At 50.5% G+C, this 27,871-nt stretch overlaps 1 protein-coding gene across 1 annotated transcript; it reads right to left on the bottom strand.

Annotated features, from left to right (window-relative positions):
• Positions 1-303: 303 nt before the first annotated feature.
• On the bottom strand, positions 304-27,817 carry rasgef1ba (RasGEF domain family, member 1Ba). The gene is made up of 14 exons (XM_080003861.1): positions 27,535-27,817; positions 19,832-20,014; positions 19,245-19,367; positions 19,012-19,149; positions 12,926-13,141; positions 12,671-12,745; positions 11,415-11,510; positions 10,097-10,199; positions 8,364-8,443; positions 7,013-7,108; positions 5,213-5,308; positions 4,514-4,637; positions 2,944-3,016; positions 304-1,662 (listed from the first exon to the last, which is right to left on the bottom strand). Exons 1-14 carry the CDS (start codon positions 27,631-27,633, stop codon positions 1,638-1,640), a joined length of 1,527 nt encoding a protein of 508 aa, XP_079859987.1. The 5' UTR covers positions 27,634-27,817; the 3' UTR covers positions 304-1,637.
• Positions 27,818-27,871: the final 54 nt, after the last annotated feature.

A 27,871-nucleotide genomic window follows, 5' to 3' on the forward strand; every position in this document is an offset into this window, starting at 1 on the left:
CTCGAAGAACAGAAACTTTCACAAACTTAATAAAAGAAAATTCTATGAGTGTTGTATGTGTGCTGTTCAAATATTTACTTTTTTTTTTTTTTTCTCCCCCTTGAATGTACTGTAAATGGTTCATTATACCACCGGTTATAAATGGTTAATTTTACAACTGGTTATTTTATACCACTGTTTAAAACCGGTTAATTTATTAATTGGAAACTTTTTTTTTCTTCTAACAGTGTGAAAGAAACGTCACACTCATTTTGACGCCAAACGAACCCACAGAGGCAGTCGATACCAGAATCATTCATTTATTTCTATTTTAAAACACAACTAATGCTCTTATAAATGGTTCCTCAATTCCATCGTAACAGTCCAAATACAAACGTTTAAACAGGAGAAATGTGGAAAAGAAACAGTGAGGACCACAGCGTCACTCTGTGGGGGTCAGGGGCCAGGGGTCAGGGGTCAGGGCCAAACATCAGTCGAAAAGCTCGACTTCATGGTGTGCGCTCAGACCCCGAAAATAAACCGTCACATACAAACGTGTATTTAAAAATATATCTGGGTCTGTTCTGTACCTAGTACACCATTAAATAACAAAATAACACAAGCATAATGGAATAACACAATTACACAGATAAAAGATTCATAAATTAAACAAAACAAGAAATAATGTGTGGATTTATAATATGAAAAAATAAAAATACAAAAACACAGGAGGAGCTCATTCGGAGAGGACACGGGGAAAGGATTTAACACAGAAGTCAAACTCAATCCAAACGCATCCAAATTCAGTTGCTTGTGCGGGTTTTCACCACCAGGTGGCAGCACAATCAAATGGTTTCTTCTCTAGTGGAGAACACAGGAGCTGGTTTTGGGATTTCAACACTGATTATCAGGGACTTTGACACCGAATCCTGCGTCCAGGCTCCAGGACGACGACTCCTTTTCCCGTGTTTTACAGAATCACAAGGCTGCACATGACACGGACCAAAAACAATACATGTGCTCTTCAAAATGCAGCCAGTGCATCAACAAAAATAACATTGATCTTTAAAAAACAACAAAAAAAAAAACAACAACACAGGATAGGCAACCACATGGGGGCAGCAGATGCACAGGTATCAAACACGTACAAAACTGAGATGTTCATGAAAGGAAAAACCAAAATATACAAAAAGGTTTTGCTCGGGCGCCCGGAGGAGTCCCCCGGGGCGGGGCTTTGCTGGTTCTGCAGAGACAGAAAGGGGCTGCGACGCCGCCGACAGGGAGGAGTCAGCCGACCGGCAGCTGACGTCGTTCCGTCTCGGCGTTCAGTAGGAAATGCGCGCACGCGCCGGCAGCTGCACGAGTTCATGGAAGCTCGCAGCGCCCGACGTCCTCAGACACCGCCGCCGTGGCCGCGGAGTGTGTTCGTAAGAAAAAACTACAAATTCGTACAAATCCGCCCGAAAAGCCAGAGCGTCTGGTCTGTCAATGTGCAGCGTAAAAGAGCAGGAAAACCACGGCAACAAACTTCAGAGCTTCCGTAGAAATGGGACGCCGGAGGCGGCGAAGAGGTCGTCTCCAGCCCGCCGGGGGGGTGTAGAGGATTGTCGGTTCCCTCGCGGAACGGGGGGTGGTGCTGGGGTGGGGCGCGGCGGGGCTCAGACCCTGCTCAGCAGAGTGGACCTGCGGAGAGAAGACGGAGGCGCGGCGGCGGTCAGAGCACGCAATTTCAGTTTTCCGAGTTGCCGTGAACGCAGCATCACTTCCTGCCTCCGAGCGCTTTCAACAGCAGAGCAGCGTCAGCGTCACGTAACAACAGAAAACCAGTTAATTGACTGGGACGTCGTTGTTCCCTTGGACGGATAAACAAAATAAAAATCAAAGAATGTAATAAAAATAAATATATATATATTATATATAAATAAAAAATATGTATTATATATAATTTAATTAATTAATTATAAATAAATACACATGTATGATATATGAACATATTATATATAAATACATATATTTTATATATAAATTAAAAAATATATTTTATATATTTAAAAAAATATTATATAAAAAAAAAATCCCGACATGACATTCAGTGTGATATTTCACGATTCATGTAAACGTCCAATTTGACATCAACGGTAAATAGTTTAGTCATAATCATTTGCTATTTGTTTGGTACAATCAAACAAGTTAAAATGAATTCCGTCTCAACGTATTGATTGATTTATCGGTGTAATCGGGTCCTGATCACCCTCTCGGGTTTTTTTTGGTCTGGCCCCGGGGATCTGACATGATAAAGAATGTTTTTTAGGAGACCAAAACCTTCCTTTATTTTGAACTTCTCTCTCTCGCTCTCCCTCTCTTTCCACCGAAAAGCGGTGACGGAGGAGACGGAGAAGCTCCATCCCAGCGGAGGAGGAAAACGCCTCGTGTCAGTTGAAGTGGGCGCTGCTCGCGTAAAAAAAAACCCACAAAAAAAACAAACACAAGACACAGGCCACGCCGGTCCACTGTCATCCATCATCTGACACACACACACACACACACACACACACACACACACACACACACACACACACACACACACACACACACACACACACACACACACACACACACACACACACACACACACACACAGAGACAGACAGAACAAAGGTGTGTGTTTGGATAGAAGCCAGTGTGTCTGGAGGATGTAATTGTGTGAACATGACGGATGGGGGGTCCTGTGTGTGTGTGTGTGTGTGTGTGTGTGTGTGTGTGTGTGTGTGTGTGTTTATTGACTTGTGGGCAGGCCGACGTGTGACCTACATCCCACTGAGACGTGCGTGGTCAACAGATCTGGAGGACGGGGACTTTGATTGAAAGACTCTGAGGGTCTGTGTCTGTGTGTGTCTGTGTCTGTGTCTGTGTGTGTGTGTGTGTGTGTGTGTGTGTGTGTGTGTGTGTGAGCGTGCCACACACCTCAGGGACTTCCATCTGTCCTTCTCCATGTTGTTCTCAGGCCCCTCGCTCTCGTACGACGCCAGATACAGAGCTGTGGTGGAGAGACGCAAATATTAATAAACACATTTTTTTTATAAAGAATATCTTTAGTAGGCACTAAATACTCATATTTATAATGGAAACCCTAGAGTATATACCCTAACAATCATTTATCCCCTGTACAGCATTGCATATATTGTTGTATATATGATTATTTCTGTTTGGTATTTTCTTTGAATTTTTGTATGTTTGACAATTTTTCTTTTATTTATATTTTTCTTAACTTTTTTTATTCTATTTTTTTTTGCTTGATTTTTTTACGAACTGATTCTGATTCTGATATGACACAAGGTGAATTAATCATAGAAGTTATTATAAAGTGAGTTCTAGTTCTACTTTCAACATGGAGGTTGAAACACATATTTTTCACTTGGGACAAAACAAAGAGGAAAGTTTTACACTGATTTGTGGGTTATTGTCCCAGCGGGGATCAGTTAAGTCTTTTATTTCCTGATCTTTTCTTTCCTTATCTTTTTATCTTTTCTCTTCTTTCTTTGTCTCTTTCCTCCCCCGCAGGGAGAGACCTTCAGCAGCAGAGAGCAGCTGAGTGGAGGGACGTCCCGCGTTCAAACCTCTGTTTGTTTGCACTTTAGGAGCTGATTCTGGTTGTTCTATTTCTGTTCTGATGGATCCATTTAGTGACTGATAAGTGATTAGTGATTGGTGATAAGTGATTGGTGATAAGTGATAGTTAAGGTCGGACTCGACGTCAGTGAAGAAAATTGACATTTTTACCAGTTTTCCGGCGGCACGTGTTGTATCAGCGGTGGGAAGATGAACAAAATCCACGTCAAATGGAGATTTTTCATGAATGGAAAAAAGTTGAAATGGGCCAAAAAGCCACATTCATCTCCCTAGTTTGCATAAATGCATTCATTAAAAAAAAAGTTTTGTATAATATTTCTCCCTCTATGGTGGCAGCTAATGGTGTCCTACAGCCAAGTGCTTTTGATTTCGATGGTGATCAACCTTAAAGGTCTTTATTAAACTGCATTATTACATTACGTGTATATAACATTATATTATGTCTTTTTGCACAGATTTAGACATTTTCGTCCAAAGCGAGTTCTTATAACTCATTTATTTCGGTATTATCAAACCACAGTCCCAGCTAAACCTCCTAGAGGGACACGCAGAACTAGAGAGAACTGAATATATTGTTGAGGCGAAAGCTTCGGCTAAATGACGTTCATAAAACAGGGCGGATAAAGGGACGTTCCGCCTTTCGGCTGCAGTGCAAACGATTCCTGGGCTGAGATCGGCGTTGGGATCGGTTGCTGGTTGGATCCCAGGCTCCTCCTGCTAGCATGCTGTGGTGTCCTTGAGCAAGACACTTAACCCCTAATTGCTCCTGATGGCTGCATCCATCGGTGTTTGAATAATTGTAAGTCGCTTTGGATAAAAGCGTCTGATAAATGACTAAATGAAAATGTATAAATGTAATCGCGTCGCTCCGTTTCCTAAATGTGAAGCCGCGGCGGCGTCGTACCGTCCTCGTTGAACACCGGCGCCGTCAGCAGGTACTGCAGGATCCTGCGGTCCTTCTCAAACGGACACTCCACCTTCTTCCACGTCATGAACTCACTGACCTGCTTCGCCAGCTCCCAGAATTTCTGAAAAGCACCAGATATCACATTGAATTAATATCATATGGAAAATACATAGAATATATTGGAATAGTGCCCTCCTCCACATGATGACCAAGAGAATTATTATTTATTCTGTATTATCATTATATATTCTTCTTCTTATATTATTATTATTATTATTATTATTATATATACTTATTACTATTATTATTATTTATTTATGTGATTTGATTCCATTATTATTCTGACTTCAAAAAGACAGTTGACTAGTTATTATTAATAACTAAGAACATCTATGATCTCCCCTAGTGGCGGACGGGGGTTGTACAGGTTATTATCGTTGTCGTTGCCTAGCAAAGGAACTACTGCAGCCAAACGTCACTGGAAACAGTTCACTTCGTTTGGTTTTTGTGTGTTTGTTTGTCCGTCGCTGCCTCGGTTCTGACGACACAAGGTTAAAATTAACTCCGGCAGAGTCCAACATCCTCATTCTCGAGGGGTTTTGGGGAAGTTGAGTTTCAAAATAGCGCCCGGCCCAGCGTGTGACGGGGCGATCCCTCCCCGAGGCCCGGCGGCAGCAGGAGGGAGCGCGGTCGTACCATGAAGTTGACGTGTCCGTTCTGCAGCCGGTTGGCGCAGCCCTCGTTCAGGAAGTAGATGTCCTTGATCAGGAGGCTGAAGAAGGGGACGACGATCTGAAAAAACAGACCCAAAGCTTCAGTTTCACCACGGCGTCACAGGGAGCTTCCAGGAGTTTCCCCAGACCCCTGGAAATTCCATCGATAGCGCTTAAAATACATTAAAAACAAATAAAATCACTTTATTTTATTTTATTTTATTTTTTAAATCGCTGTTATTTACAATCCCAACGCTTCAAAGCTTCATCTGAGACCCGCTTTTTAAAAGAGGTTTCCGTGTATTTAGAAGAGAACAGAACCCTGTGACACATAGTATTTTATCAAAACTATTATAAGACATTCCCGTTTGACCATTGACTCTTTATTATCTTAGAGGAGACGACCACAGCGTACCAGCACATCTCCAACAACAATAACAAAGAGCACTGTTGTGGAAATCTGAACCAATATCTGAGGATTGGGGGAACGTATCCCTCAAGCCTCGGGCCCCTCTGCCGTCCCCTGCGGCCCCCTGTAGGGGTCTGGCACCCCAGGTTGGGAACCGCTGCCCTAGCCGAACATGGACGTCGGGACAGAATGGGAATGCGCCCCCGTCCCCCTCCCAACCCGACCAGTCAACAGCTTCCTGCTGGGGGTCCGTCAACACACTGGAGGAGGTCAGGGAGCGGGAACATTCCACAACGCCTGGGAACATTCTGCTTCTCCACCACCACCACCACCACCACCACCACCGACCTTCTACAGCAGGAGAAGTACAAATACCCTGACTCAAAGGGTCTCTCGTACAAGTGAAGGTACCACCTTGACATTTCTACTTAAGTATAAAAGCACTTGATCCTAAATATACCCAACGTATTAATATACCTAAAGTATTAATAGTAAAAGTACTTGTCACTTCCAGCTCCCTGAATCTATAATACTTCTAAGAGTGCGACTGGACCTTTTTCCAGCCAATGATGCTGATGAGACTCTGAGGAACTATACGGTCCGACCGCTTCCTCTTCCTTCGATGTATATATAGAAATATTTTCCGTAAATACAGATCCCAATTCCTTCAGAGGCTCGAGTGACGTCGTGGAAATAGAGAGGAGTAAAAGTCCCCAGAAACTGAACGTACTTTGCAATCTAGTGCAAAAGTAGGAGCCGCGGCCTCAGCCCCGACCCCGCGCCGAACTCTGCGTTCCCTGTTACGCAACCCTGGGTTCCCGGCGTTCCCAGGCCGGCAGCACAGAAGCCCGTCCAGAAGCTCCCGGAACGCCTTTGAGGGATCTCATCGTCAACACGAGGGTGGAGCAGGATAAACATCTCCACTTCTTACATAATTAACGACCGCCCTCTTATCCCGTGCACTGAGAGGTCACTGCAAACACTTCAAGGTTCAGGACGTCCAGAGGGACTCGCGGAGGACGTGCTCCTGAGGCGCTCCCCACGTCGCTGACCTACTTCATCCCGAAACCATCAGCAGGTCCTCCGGGTCTTCCGGTGGAGGGTTTGGGGACCATCCCTCCTTCTAGACCCAAAGCCAAAAAGACCGGAGTTTCTGGAACCTCCGTCCCTCCGGCCTTCGCCGTTCGCCGGACCTGGTTCGACACCTCCCCAAAAAGCAGCTAAAGATCCTTCCGTTCCAACCGGCCTTTGCTCCACTTCAGTCTTTGCGTCTGGATGAGCGTCGCTCGCATGGAATGCGGACGCCGAAAGGGTCAAAAAGTACAAAACGCGAGCCTCCCTGTGAATGTGGGGGCACGGTGCGGGGGGCTTCACCTTCTCTCTGCTGCTGTTGGCGGTGACGGACCTCTGCGTGGCTCCCCTCAGCGCCGTCCTGTAGTTGTAGAAGTTGCTGGAAGGATCCATCTGGTGCTGAAAAAAAAGAAGAACAAACAAACAGGGCTCAGTTCTGAACGTCGCGGCGACAGGAGTCGAACAAGCTCCCGGACGGGGTGGTGACCGGACGCCTGTGGCCGCCGCCTCCGGACCAGAGCGCGTTTCCTGCACAGCTCTAAGCGTCCGAGTCAGAGTCTCGACCGCCTCGCATCCGCCGTCCGGGTTGGCGAGAAGGGTCACGCGACGGAAGCTGATGGAGTCTAGACGACGGAGGAACCAATTAGCCGCGCGGCCGCCACTGCGGAGGTACAGCTGGTGGAGGGAGCACCTGAGCGTTCCTCAGAGACCGCCCCGCTCAACCTGACTTTGAGCTGCTTAGCTAAGGCTGATTAGTGTCTGCATTCGCATTTCACAACATCTGATTTTTTTTTGATGATTCGGTGGATTCGTTTTCTCTGTGTTACCTTCCAAACTGGCAAAGCTCTGGATCCTGAACTCGCCTCAGATCCCAGCCCACAAGGCCTTCATCTGCTGCCCGGAGCCTCTGGGGAAGCCCAGCGAGATCTGAGCCCCAGCGAGAGCATCGAGATCATCTGGAGCTCAGCAGCCTGCGAACGCCCCCCCCCCCCCCCGCTGCATCACCTCTCCAACCGAGGAGGTGGCGCAGGAAGTGCCGTGTTCCTGCTCCACCGGTGCACTGGGCCCGCGTGTTTCACCCGTGGGCCGGAGGATCCGGAGGATCACTTCGAAAAGTTAGGGTCGTCTTCCTCCTGCGTGGGTTCAGTGTGCGCCACGTCTCGCCCAACACCGACCCCTGACCCCTGACTCCGCCCGCCCCCGCCCACCCGCTCCACCGGTCTCCTCCGCTGTCCCTCGTCCTCCTCCGTCATTGGCACTTCAGCCGATATTCATGGTCGGTGATTTAGGAAAACAAACCCCCTCCCTCCCACCCACAGCCCAATGAGTCACCCGCGTCCAGGAACCACAAGATCAACATGAGTTCAGCGGCGAGAAACAGCGGGAGGCCGCAGGCGCACGTCCGCGGCTTAAACGGCAAATGTCATCCTGGTCCTCGGAGGAGCCTTGATTTTAACACCTGTAAGCCGGTGGTCTCTGGAGCATCCAGCCCACGATAAACAGGTGAAGATGCCTGGCTTTTTGTTTTTCAAAACTGAAATATCAGCAAAAATCAAACATCAGCTTGGACAAGTGTCCAGCCTGTCCACGCCCGGGAGCGTGGACAGGCTGGACACGTGGACAGGCTGGACACGTAGACAGCGACTTCACTCACTTCCAGGATGTCAAACTTTGCCGTCTTGACTTTGGCCCAAGTCTTCTTTAGTCGAGACACGGGACTCATGTTCATCCCAGCTGGAGGAGAGAGAGACAGGGACAGAGAGAGAGAGAGAGAGAGAGACAGGAACAGACAGAGAGAGAGAGAGAAAGGGACAGAGAGAGAGAGAGACAGGAACAGACAGAGAGAGAGAGAGAGAGATGATTAGAATGAGAAAGCTCATATATCACACCCAAACACGCTCGTTTTAACACATGGCACCCCCCCCCCCCCCTTTGTTTCCTCTGAACAATGGGGTTTAACACTCTGCTTCCATATGGTGCTCCTCTGTGTGTGTGTGTGTGTGTGTGTGTGTGTGTGTGTGTGTGTGTGTGTGTGTGTGCTCTGAGGTTTACCCTTGCTGGTATTAGCAGAGTAATGTGTATTATCTGTTTGTGTCTTATCCTGAGTGTGTCCTGTCTGTCTGTCTGTCTGTCTGTCTGTCTGTCTGGTGTGTGTGTGTGTGTGTGTGTGTGTGTGTGTGTGTGTGTGTGTGTGTGTGTGTGTGTGTGTGTGTGTGTGTGTGTGTGTGTGTGTGTGTGTGTGTGTGTGTGTGTGTGTGTGTGTGTGTGTTTGTGTGTGTGTGCAGGTGGTTTCCCATGGTGGAAGTCACCCTCGTGGGACAGTCTCTCTTTGTGGTTTTAACTCACCCTGTGTGTGTGTGTGTGTGTGTGGGGGGGGGGTGACAGTAACAGCAGTCAGACTGGGATTTGGGGGGGGGGGGGGGGGGGGGGGGGGGGGGTTAGGAGGGAGGAAAGGAGGAGGGGGTGGGGGGCAAAACATTTGCTCGCTGTGTTCTATGAGTCTCTCTCTCTCTCTCTCTCTCTCTGAATTCAATTGAATTTCAAAGCTTTATCAACGTGGGAAACACACGTTGACGTAGAGAAAGTAAAGAACAGAAAAGATCAAATGAAAAGAGCAAAACGCTGCAGTCGTCTGGACCTTCACACGTTGCTCGATCTGAGTCTCTCTCTTGACAGATGGCATCCAATACAGTCATCAACCCCCCCCCCCTTCCCTCCTTATCCCTGCTAAACAATTCAGACCCCCCCCCCCTCACCCCCCGCCCGCCCCCCCTCGCTCTCCCTCCTCTCATCCTCTCTCTGGTCAGCGCTGACCATCTGCCCCCATCCCGGGCCCTGTAAGCCTGACCAGATGCCGTCTTCCCTGGACACTTGGACATGGACCCGGGCCCCGGACCCGGCAGCGGGGCCCCCGGGCTGCCCCGCCGCGGGGCCCAGGGGCCCCGCCGTCAATATTTGATGAACCGGCAGAGGATCTACAAAGCATGTGTCTGTTTTCCACCAAAAGCCCAAATTGGAAGCTTGGTATCGATCCAGTTCAGCAGCTGGGAGCTTCCCAGCGCAGGGGACTGGGAGGACGACGTTCTACTTTCAGACCCCCGAGGGGTTAACTGCTTGTTTACAAGTAATATATGACGTTAAGATCATATGCTGCAGATGAGACCATATATATTATTCTATATCCTCCAGCCGCGCGGACGTCTTGGAAATGGAGAAACAACGTCGAGTTGAATTATGAATCATTTTCGCGGGGACCCCCTGGAACCCCCTGAATCCCCCTGGAACCCCCTGGAACCCCTTGGAGGACCCCTGGGGATCCCCGGAGCCCAAGTTGAGGACCACAGGCGTAGAGGACGAGGTGGAGGAAAGTGGGAGACACGGACTTACAGATGATGGCCATGAGGGAGTTGAAGTTGCCGATGTTGAAGCATTCCCGCGCCACGTCGATGAAGAACTCGATGACTCTGCCGCGGTGCTTCTTCTTCACCGGCTGAAAAGAACAAGCGGACACAGCATGAGCACAGCCGCTGCCTGAAACCGCTTTACACGTCCATACCCATCATTTCTACCAACACCAGCGTCAGGTGTGGTGCCGTCGTCACTCTGCATCCCAGGTCTTAAACCCTGTGACAGTTCCACCGTTGTGTTTCAACCAAAAAAAAAGGGTATTCTGGTCTATTTTGGGAGCGGCAGCCGTTTCCCACAGCAGTTGCCTGGAGAACAGGTCAAGTTTGTCTTTATCTTTTCTGTCCCAGCTGCAGAGATTTCGACTTCCCCACAAGGGCAACTACCACCCCCTGCTAACCGCGAAAATCTCAAAAAAAAAATCCCAAACTGGAGATTGTCGAAAGTGTAACAGGAACCGCGAACTCTGGGGGGGTTAGGGGTAGTTTTCAAACATCCCAGTGAAAGGGGATGTTTGGCGACCATGGCCTCCACACTCCGAGCGCTCGTTCCCTTTTTCGATCTGGGTCAGTGCTACGGCAGACGGTGACCGCCCCCCCCCCCGGAAAATGTATTTATTTTTTAAACATTTGAGAAGATTGTTGAAGGTGGTTCAGCGACTTGCGGCCGAGTAGGATGTGTTACATAACGACTTGGAGCAGGTCACTGCTGTGGCTGGCGGAGCGGACCAGGGTGGATTACTGGGGGGGACGTGGGTGTAATGTTCCTTTAATCTGGCTGGATATTCCGCTCACACTGCACGAGCACCGTGGAGGCACCAGCAAACCCAAAGGAATGAGGCCAAAAAATATATTTAAAAAAATTGAATCTTATGGAAATTACAGGAAGTATTTGTTTTATTATCTGACTTTTGGTTTCTGGAAAACATGAATGTTTCGGTGAAATTTTCCAGGTGTCTGCAGAGTTGAATTTAATACTATTTAAGACCTTTTGAAGACAAACTGAGGAAATTGAACCCATATTTTTTGACAAGATCTGTTGAGTTCTATAAATTAGGTATTAGGTGAGAACGTGACTCAGTTGGACAAAATAAAACACATGGATAAATAAAATCAGACTAAATATTTATGTTGCAGTGGAGACAATATCAATTAAAAATTACGACTTTTTAATGACTTTTAAGGCCTGGTATTTATATAACTCAATTCAAGGCATGTTAGGACCACTGAAGGATCTTGTTTGTTAAGGGTAGTATCGATAAAGGTTAAATAAACTGAACTGTAGTAAAGTCGGGGCTCACCATGCAGATTTCAGTGGCCACCAGGTAGCTCAGCCTGTTGAACCACTCCACGTACGCCTCCAGGTTGCTCGCCTTCTTGTAGTCACTGAAGCGGCTCTGCAGCAAAAACACACACATCCAATTAGCACTTAAGCTTAATTACTTAATAACCAGGATCCAGGCCCCAGATCCCAGGCTCTTGGCCCCAGACCCCAGGATCCCGGCCCCAGACCCTCGGCCCCAGGCTCCAGACCCCAGATCCCAGGCTCCAGACCCCAGGCTCCAGACCCCAGGCTCCAGACCCCAGGCTCCAGACCCCAGGCTCAGTAGCGCTGGGTGGGTCTGGTCCTGGCTTTAGGGGTTGGTATTCTGATTGTGCAGCTCGGCCCTTTGTGTCCGTTTCCCTGGATCGAATTCCACACATTCCTCTGGCATTACTCCTATAGACCCCCCTCAAAAGAAAACACACACACACACACACACACTCCTACACCCTCCCCCCAAAAAAACCACACATACTGCTATACACTCGAAAAACATACACTCCTATACCCCCAAAAACAGACACAACTATACCATCCCACACACACACACACACACACACACACACACACACACACACACACACACACACACACACACACACACACACACACACACACACACACACACACACACACACACACACACACACACACCCTCTCTTTTCCAAGTGGATTGTTGGGGAGATGTTGGGAGGGAGGAGGGAGGCATGAGACACAAAGGGGAACCTGAACCCCTCACAGGCCTGCGTCCAAAAAAAGCTTGTTGCCTAGCAGCAGAATGCCATAGACACACACACATACACACATACGCACATAGACACATACACACATACACACACACACGCCCTTTCCAAAACAAACTCCTGGCAGCTCTGGTTGCTAGGAGATAAGGCGCAAGCATGTCCATCCGATCCAGACTGCGCCATATTTTTGGAGGAAATTGTAGATTAAGAGGTGTGTGTGTGTGTGTGTGTGTGTGTGTGTGTGCGTGTGTGCATGTGTGTACGTGCGTGTGTGCATGTGCATGTGTGCGTGTGTGCGTGCGTGCGCGTGCTTGGTGGCAGATATTTGCTATGTCTGGGATTCACCGTCCCCCTGCCCCAAAATGCTGTCCCTCCCCGCTCTGACCCGGGGGATGTGTTTGCGTCGTACCAGCTCCATCCGCCGCGTGATGCCGGTCACATCCTGGCATTCACGTCTTTATTGATAATTAGATATAAAATCAGACGTTACCTTATCGTTGTCCAGCGGGTCTTTGTGAATGAAGGCCTGAACAAATTCCTCCGGCCCGATGTAGCTGAGTCTCTCCTGGAGGGAGGGGAAGCAGAGGGTCCAGACTCGTAAGAGAACTCAAACTGGCTTCGAGGAAAACTACTTTTTCAAACCCTAAACCTCGCGTACGGTCGGACGGAACACAATCCGTGGGAGCACAGAGACTTCTTCAAGAAAACTGTCAACAAACAAATTCCCCGGGTCGGCGGCGCTCACCAGCTCTATGTGCGTGAGCTGCTGGGCCACGGTGAAGGGGTCGTTGCAGATGGACAGCAGGTCCCTCTGCATGGCCGCCTGGGGCTTGGCTTTCAGCGCCGAGAGCCTCTCCGCCGCCGTGGCGTTGATCTTCACCAGAGCCTCCTCGTACTGACTCTGAACCGTGAGCCTCCGGATCAGACCCTGACTCATCTGGCTCAGCGCCTTCCTGTAGACCTGCAGGGCGGACAACGCGGGGGGGGGACAGGGTGTTAAATGCGTGAAGTAGAGAATTAACCTTTTCCGCGTGAAACACATCCAAGTACAGAGGGCTGCAGGGGCCAAACAACACGGGGCTCGGGGGTTCGTGGGCTCTGCTCTCGGTAAAAAGATCCTTTACTCAAAACCACGAAACCTCAAGAGGGTGATGCCCGGAGGGTTTTCGTGTCCCTCAGCCTCCCAGACAGAACTTTTGTTTTCTTTTGTTGTTCGAGGATTCGTGCGGTCGTACTCGGGTGGAGTGCTCACTGGAGACGGAGCGGTGCCGACCGAGGGGTGAGACAGGTTGTTGGACCGTGAGGACGGGGAGCGCGGGCGCGGCGCTCCGGCTGCGCGGCCCTCCGGCTGCGCCGCCCGGCGGAGGGCGCCGGACTCGCTTCGCGCAGCTCGGCCGCTGATATTCTCACTTAATCCCTGACCGCGGCAATGTGGCTGAGGGTGATAACCACCTCTGTGGAATTTACAACGCACTCACTCGCCGTCAGCAGAAGTATCTGCCAACTGATGTCGACTCCCAACCCAAAACCGCAGAACGCCCTCAAAAACCTGACGCCTCTGTTCCGCTCCTCCTTGTTTGGGAACACCGTGTCCCCTGGATACGCCGCAACAGCCCAGCTGAACTCCGGGAGGGTCGGGCTGTTATGCAAGCTCCTTCCTGCGAGGCCGATTAGAAAGACATCTCCGCCATGCGGACGGAGGGGGCCCCTGCCCCGGGCCCCCTCGGAGTCCGGGGGTCGGTCTTTTTTTAAGGCAACACCAACGGGGACGCTCGGTCAACGCGGGCACTATCGGGTTACACATCGACACACTTTCAACAGTAGTTGCATAAGAGTATCAAGGAGGCCATGATGTGTTTGAATTAGTCTCTGCAGAGGGCTGTGTGTGTGTGTGTGTGTGTGTGTGTGTGTGTGTGTGTGTGTGTGTGTGTGTGTGTGTGTGTGTGTGTGTGTGTGTGTGTGTGTGTGTGTGTGTTGCCAAGTCATGTTCTCTTTCCCATACCCCTGGTATAACATGAAATAAATACATTCCAAAATCTGTTGGGGTAAGCAGGCCTTCCCTTCCACAACCACATCCCTTCCCTCCGCTGCCAGAACCGCCTCGGAACAACTGGCTTCTACAGATCTCAAGTTCAACTGGGCGGAGATGAAAACCCAGATCCATGGGAACCAGCGACTCGCCCGGCACCGGACCCGGACCCCGCCCCGGCACCGAGAAGCAGTTAAACGTCTGTTCTCCGCTCTCGGGAGGCCAAGGCGGCGCTCCGGCACTTTGGAAAATTAACGGACCCTCGTCAATCTGTCAGAACCGGCGAGTGGGCGGCCAGCGGGTCGGTTTCCTTTTAGGGCCCTTCTGAGATGAACTTGTCTGTCCGCTGTGTGGCTGCAACGGGTGCGATGACGTATAAATACACCTACAGCGGGACATACAGCTCCAGAGCAGAAGAAGGGGTCGACAGGAAGAGACGAGGAGAGTGCCTCGTCCAGGATGACTGACCGGAAAATAATTTAGAGCTGTGCGCAGCTGCACCTCCACAACCCTCTCAATGCTGTGGCCTCAGAGGTAGAGATAAGAGAAACTAATGCTGCAAAGCTGAGACCTTAAGTCTCTCAAAAAATAAGATCCGAATGCCAAAGGGACATGTGAAGGGACACTGGTCCGATTTCACTCCTCCTGACGGATTCTCCAAAAGGGAATTGGATGTCGTCATATTTATTGTCAAGAGGTTCCCTATTACTACTGCGATGGAATCTTCTGAAGGCGTCCAGCCCTCCTTCAGAGTCCACCATCTGCCACGGCTTCTGTCTGCGATCCCAGCAGAGGACGGGCCAGGGGCGGATAAAAATAGCCACAGATAACAGGACGCCTGACATTTAGGAGCAGCGGGAGCCGCCTTTGGTCATCACGACAATTGGCGTTACCAGTCGGTTTTCGGGGGGGTCGGGGAGGGCTTAGCGCTCGCTCCCTGGCAGCCAACGTGAGGCGGCAGCAGGGCTCTCGGCACGAGCCGGAGCAGCCAGGCGGGCCACGTGGCCGCTTTGCGGCCGGTGCCCTTTTCGCGTGTCCGCGTGACATCACTTCCTGCGGAGCACCTCCAACGTGGCGAGAGAAGCGCGGCGCTCCTGGTGCGGGCCAAGCCGGGCTAATTGATAGACGCTTCGACGCGGAGAGCAACGCCGCCGGCCCTGGAAAGCCATATGAAAGCAGCAGGCGACGTGTTGAGAAATGAAGCAAATGAATCTGTTTCTGCGCGTTCGATTAGCTTTAATTATCACACGCTGCAGGACGACGGGAGCCACAAAGCTCCTCATGCAGCACCGAGCCACATGTGTGACGGCCGCCCCTGTTTACTTGGGATCTGCTTCGGCGTCCCCGTATATCCCACATCCATAATGACAGCCTGGCGAGATGGATCAAGGCCCTGGAACATCAGACTGCGGTCTGGACGCAAATTAGAGCAGATGTTCAGGACGTCTATTCTGGATTTGCATCCCCTCCCACCGCTGCCCTGCGAGCTCTGCGGCCAGAGCCCTGAAAACATCTGAATGGAGGCTGGTCCAGTCCCAAACAACCCCGGTTTGAGACTTTCACACTCCAGGTGGGGCTGGGACGTCCAGCATGTTCAAATAAAATGTGCATGTGATTGTAGGGTTAGGGTTGAGTATTTGCCTATATTATCAACATTGACTGACCCATATTAATTGTCTATTTTTTTTACTATTTCAAATGGGTAAAATCTTATTTCATTGTAGAGCTGCACGCAGAGCATTGATTGGCTCAGCCCCTCCCTGCCCCGCTGTCGCTATCTCTGTCACAAACACATTGACAACGGAGCCGTCTGTGAACAGCCCCTCCTCTCCGTGCACACTCTGAATCAAAACATGATCATGTGCAGGACGTTTTATGTACAGCCTCGATCTTAAAAAAAAAAAAAAAAAAAAAAAGTTAGTTTTTTTTTTTCTTTTTTACAAAAATAAGAATAATTTAAAAATTGCCCCGGATCTTTTCATCCGTCATTCTGATCACGGATTAAAGCAAAATAATATGATATCTCTGATCAAAAACGCAAGTACGTATTGGCTCCTCTGTGTGTGCTCTGTGAGAGCAATCTGTCGCCCTCTCCATGCGCAATGGAGACAATGGAGAGGGAGTTGTTCCTCTAAGTAAAGCAAATAAAAACATTGTGTTTTTATTTTAGATGTATTTCATTTTACTAAATTTCCTTACTGAATGAAACAACCCCCCCCACCAGCCCTAACCCTTAAAAGAAGGTTGCGTGTCTTGTGTTTCTTCCTGGATCTAAAACGAGCTGCGATGGGGAACGTTGCCTCCGGCGCAGACGAACATTGACGGATGAATGGAGGACATTATTTATGACCTCCTCAACTGGTGCACGAGGTGCTTGGGGAAGCGGTGGCATTAACACAATCCGCAGCGTTGGTTTACTTGAGTCACGCTGCGGAGCTGGAGCAGCTGCTCTCACAGGTGGAACAGAGCAGTTTAAAGGTGCTAAACAGCGTAGTGGTGTGTCTTTATCAGAATAAAGACCCAACAAGTCTAATCCCAACCCAGTAAAACCAGTCTAACCACAAACCAGTATAACCAGTCTTACCCCAACCCAGTATAACCAGTCTAACCCCAACCCAGTAAAACCAGTCTACCCCCAATCCAGTAAAATCAGTCTAACCCCAACCCAGTATAACCAGTCTAACCCTTACCCAGTAAAACCAGTCTAACCCTAGCCCAAACCAAGTATTACCAGTCTAACCCCAACCCAGTACTACTAGTCTAACCCTAACCCAAACAGAGTACTGCCAGTCTAACCCTATCTCCAACCGAGTACTACCAGTCTAACCCTAACCCAGTACCACCAGTCCACTCCTAACCCCAACCCAGTAAAACCAGTCTAACCCTAACCTAGTCGAACTCCTGCTGGTTCTTGCCTCCAAGCTCGTCATAAGAATCCGGGCTCAAGGGCACCGCGGCAGCTGTTCGGAGACGCTCTTGTTTTGCATTCCCTGGTTACAACCCTGCTCCTGCGTGGAGGCGCTGTGCTGCTCGGCTGCTTGCTCCTCCTGGACTCGTCTCTTGGTTCGATTGAAAAGGGACCTGACATGCTCCACACATGTTTTTTTTTAATGATTGTTATCTCTAAGGCCATTCCCATCAATAGCATCACTAACCAAATATGCCGAGTCTGCTGCGTTGATTCAAAGGGGATTAACCCTTTACACCAACCCCCGTCTAGCACCATCTAGCACCGTCTAGCACCACCCAACTGGAACAGAGAATCCATCTCTACGATCCCCAATAAACAATCAAAACATTGTGACCAACAGAGTATTATGTCACTTGACTATGACTCAATATATCTGACCCCCGTGTGTGTGTGTGTGTGTGTGTGTGTGTGTGTGTGTGTGTGTGTGTGTGTGTGTGTGTGTGTGTGTGTGTGTGTGGCAGATGTTCCCGACACATCAGCTCTGTTTCGTCTCCAAGCAAACATCAGCTTAGTCACAGTCGTGTGAGATGTTGCACAACGGTTACAGACGGACAGCAAAGAGGGGGAGGGGTGTGTCCGTGTGCGTGTTAAAGTGAGCGAGAACAGATGTATCGACTTCTACATGACTTCATCAGGATCAATCTCCACTGGCCGTGTTGACGGGTCATGAGAAACCCGGGTTTTCTCCGGTCTGGAGGAGTCAAAGGGCGAGTCCAACGCCAGCACAGACAGATGGACTGGATCACGGTCTGGTCCCAATGACAACCCTGGTGCTCGGCATCACGCACCCACACAAGCACGCACGTCGGCCCGAGCATGGAGTCCTCGCGGTCCTCATGGGAGGACGCTGTGGACAGCCGACTCCCCAGAGACGCACAAACCGTGTGCAGAAGGCCCAGTTATCAATACCTCTACTGGTGCTTCAGCCTCCATCTTTCGTGATTTTCGCAAGTTCTGTTCCGAACTGAAACGTAAAACCAAATTGACCCACATTTCCCAGCATGCATCCCTCGCCCGATGTTTCAACCCAAGGACAAACTGTCGTAACGAACAGTCAAGGAAAACAGGATCTGCCGGAGCAAACTGTTGCTTCCATATTGCGACCCACAGTTTGGCAAAAGTCTGAAAAATTGGGGAAAGTCTGGTTTCTTTGTTCGGATACCTTACATCACCACACGGTTCAAAAAGAGGGACCCACCCCCACCCGCCCTGCGCTGCCGAACCTGACGCTTAGTCGCTGACATTCAACTCAGCACTCGTGGAACAATCCAAACGCTGTCTGAGGATCCGAGCGGCAAAGATGACAAAAACGCTGCCGAGCCGCGGAACAATGGAGCTTTTCTGTCGGCGGGCGAGGCTCAAAACCTGCTTTGTTCGCCGACACACACACACACACACACACACACACACACGCACACACGCACACACACACACACTCACACACTCACACACTCACACACTCACACACTCCCATCTCTCACATCAACTCCAGCCTGAAGAACAAGCATTACAACAACTTTTACCACTTTATCATCTGGTGGATTATGCTGGATGTCATCTGCTTGATAATACAATAATTCATATTAGTGTTTATGGGGCTGGGTGACTGGCAGGATCTCAAGGTTTAATTCGATATGAAGGCTCACGATTCCATTGTTTATCGACATACTCACATTTCATGCATAATTTGCAAAGGTTTCAGTTTTGGTTTACTGTTTCATGTGCTTTACAAAAGATATTTCACAGAACAGCTAAAAAATGCTCCTGGAGGTCGTGGCTTCAGAGGTCAGGGGTGGGTGTTTGGGGGATAGAGGGGGGTCGTGGGGCCCACCTCGTCTCCGCTGGCCAGCCGATGCGTCAGCTCCTTCAGGCTCCGCATCATCCGCTCGTCCCTGAAGTCGTAGGGGAAGGTCTCGGTCCACTCTGTCAGCAGCTGCAGGATCTTGGGAGTGATCTTCCTCATTCTCATCTGGGAAGGAGGCAGAACCAGGGACGTCAGCCCAACATCACACCCAGGGAAACGCCCAAACCAACATGGCCCCCGGATCGGTCGCCTCCACCTACCTTGTCGGCCTGCGGGTCGCTGAGCCGCTGCTGCTCCACACACAGCTGACACACCTTGGCCATCAGCTCGTAGGGGTGGAGGAAGAGGTGGGAGCTCAGGAGGAAGGTGAAGATGTATGTTCTCTGCAGGGGGCAGAGTGTTAGGGTGAGTTAACTAGAGGAGAAACGATGAACAGATGAATAGACTGACTGGATATTATTCAAATAAGATATTAGTAATGGAATGATCAAAACTTTCCTCCAGAATATAAAGTGGAAATAGGTTCAGAACTTGTCATTTTGTTTTTTACTTATTTGACTCTTTTGTGATTGACGGTAAACTCCCTTTGGAGGAGCAAATACAAAGTGTCCAGCTAGAGGCTGAGCTGGTGGACGGACGTTGGGTTTTAAACCTGGACCCTGCACCCTAAACCTGGACGGACCCCCTCATTCTGGGGTGGCACGTACAGTAAAGGTGCAGTACAGAGAGAAGCAGGGTGGAGCAGAGAGCGGTGTTGAGAGCTCAGAGCGGGTTTGGGTTTTGTGGGATCTACTATTTCTAATTAACAAGTGCATTCCAGGAGAAGCTGGGAAGAGGAGACCCTCACATCTGGGTAGTAGTCCACGGTGGGCACCAGGTGGTGGATGAGCGCCTCCAGCGACCCGGACACCAGGTTGTTGTCACGGTAATAGAGCGCCGGGTGTCCCTCCTCCTTGGTCTGGTACAGGTTCTTGTTGAAGCCGCTGGAGCCCAGCTGGCCGCTGAAAGGGGGAGTCTGCGGCATGTTGTCCTGCAGGAGGAAGGAAGGAACAAAACAGGGGATCGGTCAGGACTCGGGCAGATATTTCACCACAGACGCCGGCCCTGGGACGGGACGGGCGAACTCGGAATAAAAAAACAAGTCCGAAAATAGCGGGCGGACGTCTGGTCAGACACAAACACAGACGCTGGTGTTTGTTTGGGGAATGGTTTGGGTGGCAGCGGCGAACACCCTTCCTTTCCCCTGAATTCCTGCAAAACCATTTTAAGGTTTCTGCTCGACGTTCTGTTTAGTTTCCCGAATGTAAAAAAAATGCCCTAAACTCCAAACAGCTGAGGGAGAAGAAATATGAGCCGGTGAAAACCCCCAAGGACGAAAACAGGAGGGACAAGATGTGGAGATCGAAAGCAACATCTTATAATCTCTTCTGTTAGCATAGATGTAACGTGTGCAGGGTTTCAAAAATCAATGACTCTGATTGGCAGCATTTAAATACACTTTAATAGAACGTAAAGTCTTCTCACAAGACGAGAAACGTACTGTAAGGGAACAGAACCTCTAACCTCTGCCAGCGCTAGTGCCTTGCTCATTGAGCTAGACAGAGAATGGAACCCCTGAAGAGCGGAAGTGAAGATCATGTCATTTAGACTGTGGGAAAAATCACCGGTTTAATTTATTTCAATATTTGGGACAATTCAGCCATTCATTACGAGGCAGTGGAGGAGGAGCTGCTGCTGCTGCTGCTGATGCTGCTGCTGCAGATGCGATGCTCACGCTGCCTCCACAACGCACCACCTACAGCTCACAAAACAGCCTGAGCATGTCTTCAGTGTCCGCGAGAGCGAGGGGGAAGGAGTGGGATGAGGAGGTGGAGGCGGAGGAGTGACCGAACAGCGTTGAAGAGAGAACACGAGGTGCATGATGACACAAACAGCTGACAGCCTGGAGAACTTGAAACACGCACACGCATCAAATCTTCTTCCTTATAGACCTTGTCGTCGTCTCTGTTTGAAAAGGGTTTGACAAGACCTGACCCCTGAGACCTCCATAGACACCCCAGACCTCTATGCACCTCCTCAGACCTCCACTGAGCGCTGTAGACCACCATAGACCTCCACTAAACTCCCCAACCCTCCATAGACATTCCCAAACCTCCGTAGACCTTCCCAGGCCTCCATAGACCCCCCCGAACCTCCATAGACCCCCCCAGACCTCTATACACCTTCTCCTCACCTCCACCTCCACTGAGCTCTACAGACCTCCATAGACCTGCTCCTCACCTCCACCTCCACTGAGCTCTACAGACCTCCATAGACCTCCTCAGACTCTGGATCAGCCATTTAGAAAGGCAAAGAGAAACATGAAGGAGTCCCCAGTGGAGAACCACCAGCACCACCAGCCCATCCCTGAACACACAGATATACTGCAGTTTGATTTGAATTGCCTGTGACGTGGATATTTTGACTTTTTAAATATATTTCAGTAATTAGCTGTGGTCGTTCTTATCTCCCACACATACCACACAGATATATGAGGGATGGCAGTTTGAGGTCATTCCCATGATTTGAATATTTCTAAAGGGTGGAGTTATCGCTGGAGCTGCACGTTGAATGAGTCATCAGTTGAATAATTTAAACACGTCAAAATCATCCATTCAAATGAAACCGCCTGACGATCTCAGTAGGTTTCAGTGTGTACATGATATGGTGTGTACAGTATATATAATATTTGATGACATGTCTCCGTTCCTGACACACACTGGTCCCGCCGGCGTCTCTGGTCTTCTCCCTTTAGGGCTGCACGCGGGCCCAGAGGACACGGTTCACTTGAAGTTTTGGAGTTAAACTCTTCGATCGGATAAACAGATTAGCCCATCAACGGTGAATGAATCCAATAATGAGTTGAGTCGAGCATCATGTGAGCGTGTTCCCTTTCACCGGCGCTGAACGCGTCTCTTTGTTTCTGTTACAGCATCAAATGTTGTGTTTCATGCAGCTGGGAAAACAAATTAAGCACTTTCATGTTTTCTGTCTGGGCTCGGAGAGGAATCATCCTCATTTTGTACTTTACGATGTTGTTTTGTGGCCATTTTATGCACTAAATGGATCAATGACGATATTGAGTTGCATCCTGGTTGATATGTTGACGTCTACACGGCACAAACTGAGAGAAACACACCAAACTAAAGACATCCTCACATGACAAAAGCCACCCCCCCCACACACACACAAAACAAAAACTCTTTCAGCCATGCGACACATTCACACGTGCACACACACACACACACACACACGCGCCATCCCATAATGCAAGCACGCACACGCCGACCATCGCTTTTATTCAGCCAGACGGCCGTGCACATTTCCATGAGAATGGCTTGAGTGTGAGGAGTCACCGCAGCCCAACACACACACACACACAAACACACACACACACACACACACAACTTCTTTATATACATATATACGCATCTGTTGCACCATGTGGCACCCCCTGTGGCACCCCCCCCCTCCCCCCGTCCCCATGTAGACTGAAGGGAGTGTGTGTGTGTGTGTGTGTGTAGAGATGGTGATGGGAAATGGAATACACACACACACACACACACACACACACACACACACACACACACACACACACACACACACACACACACACACACACACACACACACACACACACACACACACACACACACACACACACACACACACAGTTTTGTTAGTTGTCCTTGTGCTGCTGGTAACTGTGTTGTTTTGTGTCAAATAAATGGGGTTTTTTTTTACTTTGTCTTTTCATTTGCTGAGTTTCCTCCTTTCAACGGACGGCGTCTCACACTCACAGACCTGTCTCTCCACCCGTGCACACGCTGCAGGATGTTCCGCGGCAGGACGAGGCGTGTCAAAACAAGCCGATGCGGAGCTTCTGACCCCGTCCCCGACCCGCGAGACGGGGGATTTCCTCGCGATTCTGCCAAGACCTGGGATGGATTTGTCCTGGACCGGGAGGAGGAGGCTCTCTGACGCAACTCGGTGGGGGGGCAGGATCCTCCTGGCACCCGCTCAGGTGGGGACGTGGTGAAGCTGGGGAAACGAGTCCCGTCCGGAGCGGCCGGCTCCTGTCCTTTCGGGAGGAGGAGCGGCGAGGGTCTGATTGAGCGGCACGACGCCTTGGACTGAGGGCGGAGGGATCGGATGTGGCTTCCCGTCGCCCCCTCTCACCTCCCCGTCCCTGACGTCCCCCCGAGAAGAAGCACGGCCAATCAGGGCTCTTCGAATGTGTGTGGGTCTGGTGCGTGCTTGTAGATGCGAGCACACACACACACACACACACACACACTAGCATCCACTGCTGATGGCCACCGAGACCCCACGCCTGCCACCGCCCCAGGGCCAGGAATGCTAATAAGTGTGTGTGGGGCTGTTAGCGGTAGGAAGCATAGCCATTACCATCACGACACACACACACACACACACACACACACACACACACACACACACACACACACACACACACACACACACACACACACACACACACACACACACACACACACACACACACACACACACACACACACACACACACTCAGCCTCACCGATGCCAGCTGTGTCCTGCACCCTGATCCTATAAAAGGTAGAAGGGAGCGTGTGGGAGGCCTACAAGCAGGGACACGGAGACTCTCTCATTTACATTTGGCTTCCAGGTGTCCGGGGGGGGGGGGGGGGGGGGCAACCCCGACAAAAGCAAACTTTTAACACCTCGCCGTTGGTTTTAGGGCGGAGGCTGGCCGGGCGGGCGGCTCGGCAGCCGGAGGTAAACAAACAACGCACCGGCTTCTCCGGGCTCGGCGGAAAAACAAGGCTTTGTTTGTCTTGGACGCGAGGCTTTAATTACAGCCGCGCTGCGTTGACCATCTGCCGCCGAGCTCCGAGCGGGCGGGGTCGCGGGGAGACGGAGGCTCCCGCCGTGCCACGCAAAACCTACAAGACCCCTCCCCCCCGTAGAAGGAGGCGGTGCAGCGGCCCCCTTCGAGGCCGCACCGTGCCAAGACCGGGCCGTCCGGTCATCCTCCGCGCCGGCGGCCGAGCCAACGACGCCCACACAGGAAGGTGTTGCCCAAGCGGCTCCCTTCCCTCCCGGGGACTTTCTGAGCGAACGGCCCCGAACTCGCCCACGTGGGGAAGTGTGGCAACGCCAAGCGCTCCAGAAACAAAACTGAAAGAGACCGGACACAAACCCGGGAGTGAAAAACCCCCCGTCGGCGTTTCCAGTTTTTCTCGCTTTTTAGAAACCAGCTCTGATGGTGCCACCCACCTGCAGGATTATTTGGGGGTTTTTTGAGCGCTGTAATGTTTTTCTCCGTGGTGACCCGTGATGCCACAGCTTCATCCCACAGTCACCGCCGCATTTTTCTGATAAAAGAAACAACAGACCCCCCGATTTTAGCACCGTGAGCTCAAGGTCTTGTATTTGGCAGGAAGCAGCCTGTGATTAGCCGAGCTGGCACGCCCGCTCGCCATGAGGGGAAGGCGCGGGAGGCAGAGTTGACCGATGGCGGCGCACGGTCCTGTGACCCAAAAAACGATCATGTGCCGCGATTTGATGACAAGAAAAAGCCAAAGAAAGAGGAAGCGGGGGGGTTATCTTTAGAGCAGAGGGAAGTTGAATAGAAAGATGAATGGAAATGTGAGTCACGGCTTCGTGTTTCCACCCCCAGACGGTGATTTCCCTGGCGGCCCAAACAGGTACGGTCGTGGAATTTAGAAATTTAGCGAAATTACCCCGAGACTGAGCGCTGTCGTGGCTGAAACTGGTGAGGAGCGTCGGTGTAAACAGATCTGTGCAGCTGGGGGGAGGACGGGAAGCCGGCGGGGCAGAAACACACTCCAGTCTCTCTCTCCCTCTCTCTCGCACGGACGGACAATCAAAGGGCTGCCAGAGCCCGGCCCCGCCCTGTCCACGGCGCTAACGACAGTCCATTATGAGGACCGTCAGCGGAGAACGGGCTGTAAAAGCAACAATAAAGCCGTTCCCACGCCGTTCCCGCGCTCCACCAGCCAGACTGGAGCGGTCAGACGTTGACCGCCGCAGCCCCCCCCCCACCCTCGGCAGCATTTAAAAAAAAACAAACAAACAAGCACCAGGACATGGGAGGGTCTGATGCAGCGTCACGAAAACAGATTCTCTGTTTCCCCCGAATAGGGAGGAGAACAAGAACAACAGCAGAGCGGAGCAGCGAGCAGAGCTATGAGACACGGCCTGACGAAACGCGTGTGAAGACGTGAGGGTTGAGCTGGATGCATTGTCATCTGACGAGGGTTTCGTCCACTTTGGGAGAATCCACAAGAAGACTCCGTCAAGTAGGAACCCACGAGGGAACCGGAGAAGAAGATCAGAAGAAGCAGAAATGGCTGCAGAGAACCTGAGAAATACTGTAGATACCACCACCAACAGCAGGGAGAGAGGAGGGATTGAGGACAATAGCAGAGACGCTGGAGCAGCCCAGTCAACGACCCCCTCCCCCACACACACACACACACACACACACACACACACACACACACACACACACACACACACACACACACACACACACACACACACACACACACACACACACACACACACACACACACACACACACACACACCTCTGCGTAAACACTCTGAAAGCCAGAAGGAATCCCACTCATCCGTGGCCCCGGGGGGAAACGAGGGTGAGAGGTTGATAAAGGGGCCCCGGCCCTGACCTCCTCCTGCAGACTGACGGCCCTCAGGCCGCGGGGACAATCTGGGTTAAATGGACTCAGTGAAAAAACATGGCAGCAGCCCAAATACCCAGCGGTTGAGACCACTGCTTTATGTAACTCGCGTGAGGCGTAGGCCCAGAATACATGGATGTGTGGGGAAGGTTATTTATGAACTGGAGACACACCGCCACACACCACACGGCAATGACATCACCACCTTACATCTTCAGTAATGACCACAGCAGTGGAGGCCAATTCTCACCAAACAGCTTTGCACAACATGCAAGAAGCCATTGTGAATTGTTTTTCAATGGCTGAAATGGGAGCATTTTGTTGATGACGGTCAGAGGGGGAGCAGGGGCTATGGCGGAGGAGCGCTGAGATGTTGGAATTCCAAGAATGTCTGAGTCTGTGTGAAAGATCCCACCTCATGAGCGTTAACCCCAAACTCCACCCTGGAACCACCCATTTGGAGCAATGAGAGCAGCGGCCACCACCTCCTCTGGCTCTGCTTGGAGGCCAGCGCCATGAAGCTGTCACTGCGGGAGGGAAGAACGTAGGTCCCCCCGAGGGGCCAAGGAGGGAACGTGGTACCGCAGGGGGTCTCGTCATCGGAGTATGAGGGGAATTCAGAGGTTCCTTAGAGGAGGAGACAACCTACAGGGAACAGGTTCTCAGGAGGATTGCCATGCAGACCCCCCCGGGACCCAGAAATCCTCCAGAGAACCTGTCCCCTGTGGGTTCCTTCTCCCATGCGCCCCCCCCCCCCCGTCCCCGACAAGCTTGACCCCACCCGGCGGTCCCCTAAAGCTGACCCACTTAAGGAAGGTCCTGGAAAGCAAGAAAACACCTCCACCCTGTCAAGCTTAACCTGGAATCCATGTTCTAAACTGGTGAGAAGGGCACCCCAAACACCCCAAAAAATGACCGAGCACGGACTCACGTGGTGCAGAGGGAAGATCTGGAGCCAGATTTAAATCCCAGAGACAGGGATCCTATGATTCAGTTGTTTGACTGAACACAAGACCAATAATCAATGAAGAACACACACACACACACACACACACACACACACCTTCTATAAGGACAGCGTGAAGGACCTGGTCAGTACACACACACACACACTGAACCATCACATGCACATGGATGCACATTAATCTGGGTCCACGCTTTGCAGCACAGGGTTTGGTGTGGAAACCAAGATGATCTGGATGTGGATTAACTGTTCTGATCCTGGGGGGGGGGGGGGGGGGGGGGAATCCTATTACAGCCTGGAAGATAAAAATAGCTGCTACTGCCACTAATTGCAGGAATCCTGTTATTGGGGTACACCCTAGGTGTACTTAGGAAAAATGAGAGGAGATTAGTCTAGTGCGTGTTTTGTAGTGGGAGAACTTGAACTTGAAATGACACGATGGGAGTGTCCAGTACCAATAGTAGTAATAATAATAATAATAATAATAATAATAATAATAATAACGATAATAATAATAATAATAATAATAATAATAATAATTGTTATTATTATTATTATTATTATTATTATTATAGTAGTAATAATAATAATAATAGTAATAACAGTAATAGTTATAATAATAGTATTAGTAATAATAATAATAATAATCATAATAGTAAAAGTAACAATAATAATAATAATAGTAAAAATAATAATAATAGTATTAGTAATAATAATCGTAATAAACACGCAGACGCAGTCAGATTTTTGCGCTACTTGCAGCCTGCGGGTCCGAGCAGCAGCCACAGAACCAGCACCGGGACATATGACGACAACAAGCCTCACCTCACGGTTCCGTGTCCGGGGAACGTTCCGAGCGTGTCCTTCACAGGGAGCTCTCTGCGGGAGGATCAACCGGGGATCCGTCACTGACACATGGTTCATCAAATGAGCAGAGGTCGCGTAGTTCCCGGCTTCAGTTTAACGGAGAGAAAGGTCCACGTGAATAGAGCCCTGGAAGAGCCTGGAGAAACCTGGAGACGTACTGGAAGAGCCTGGAGAAGCCTGGAGAAACCTGGAGACGTACTGGAAGAGCCTGGAGCGGGCGCGCCGGTCGCACTGCGTTCTGAGCGCAGCTCTGCGCGGTGTGAAGCCGGGACGCGCGGAAAGCCTCAGGTCTTCA

The sequence above is a fragment of the Zeus faber genome (assembly GCF_960531495.2).
Source record: "Zeus faber genome assembly, chromosome: 7".
In the NCBI taxonomy this organism is placed as follows: Eukaryota; Metazoa; Chordata; class Actinopteri; order Zeiformes; family Zeidae; genus Zeus; species Zeus faber.

What these genes read in the sequence shown, in the direction of transcription:
- rasgef1ba (XM_080003861.1), bottom strand. Translation starts at nt 27,633, where the DNA reads ATGAACCATGTGTCAGTGACGGATCCCCGGTTGATCCTCCCGCAGAGA. An exon ending in CCCGGACACGGAACCGTGAG is followed by an intron (nt 20,015 to 27,534) that starts GTGAGGCTTGTT and finishes TTCCTCCTGCAG; the next exon opens with GACAACATGCCGCAGACTCC. An exon ending in CCGTGGACTACTACCCAGAT is followed by an intron (nt 19,368 to 19,831) that starts GTGAGGGTCTCC and finishes TGCCCCCTGCAG; the next exon opens with AGAACATACATCTTCACCTT.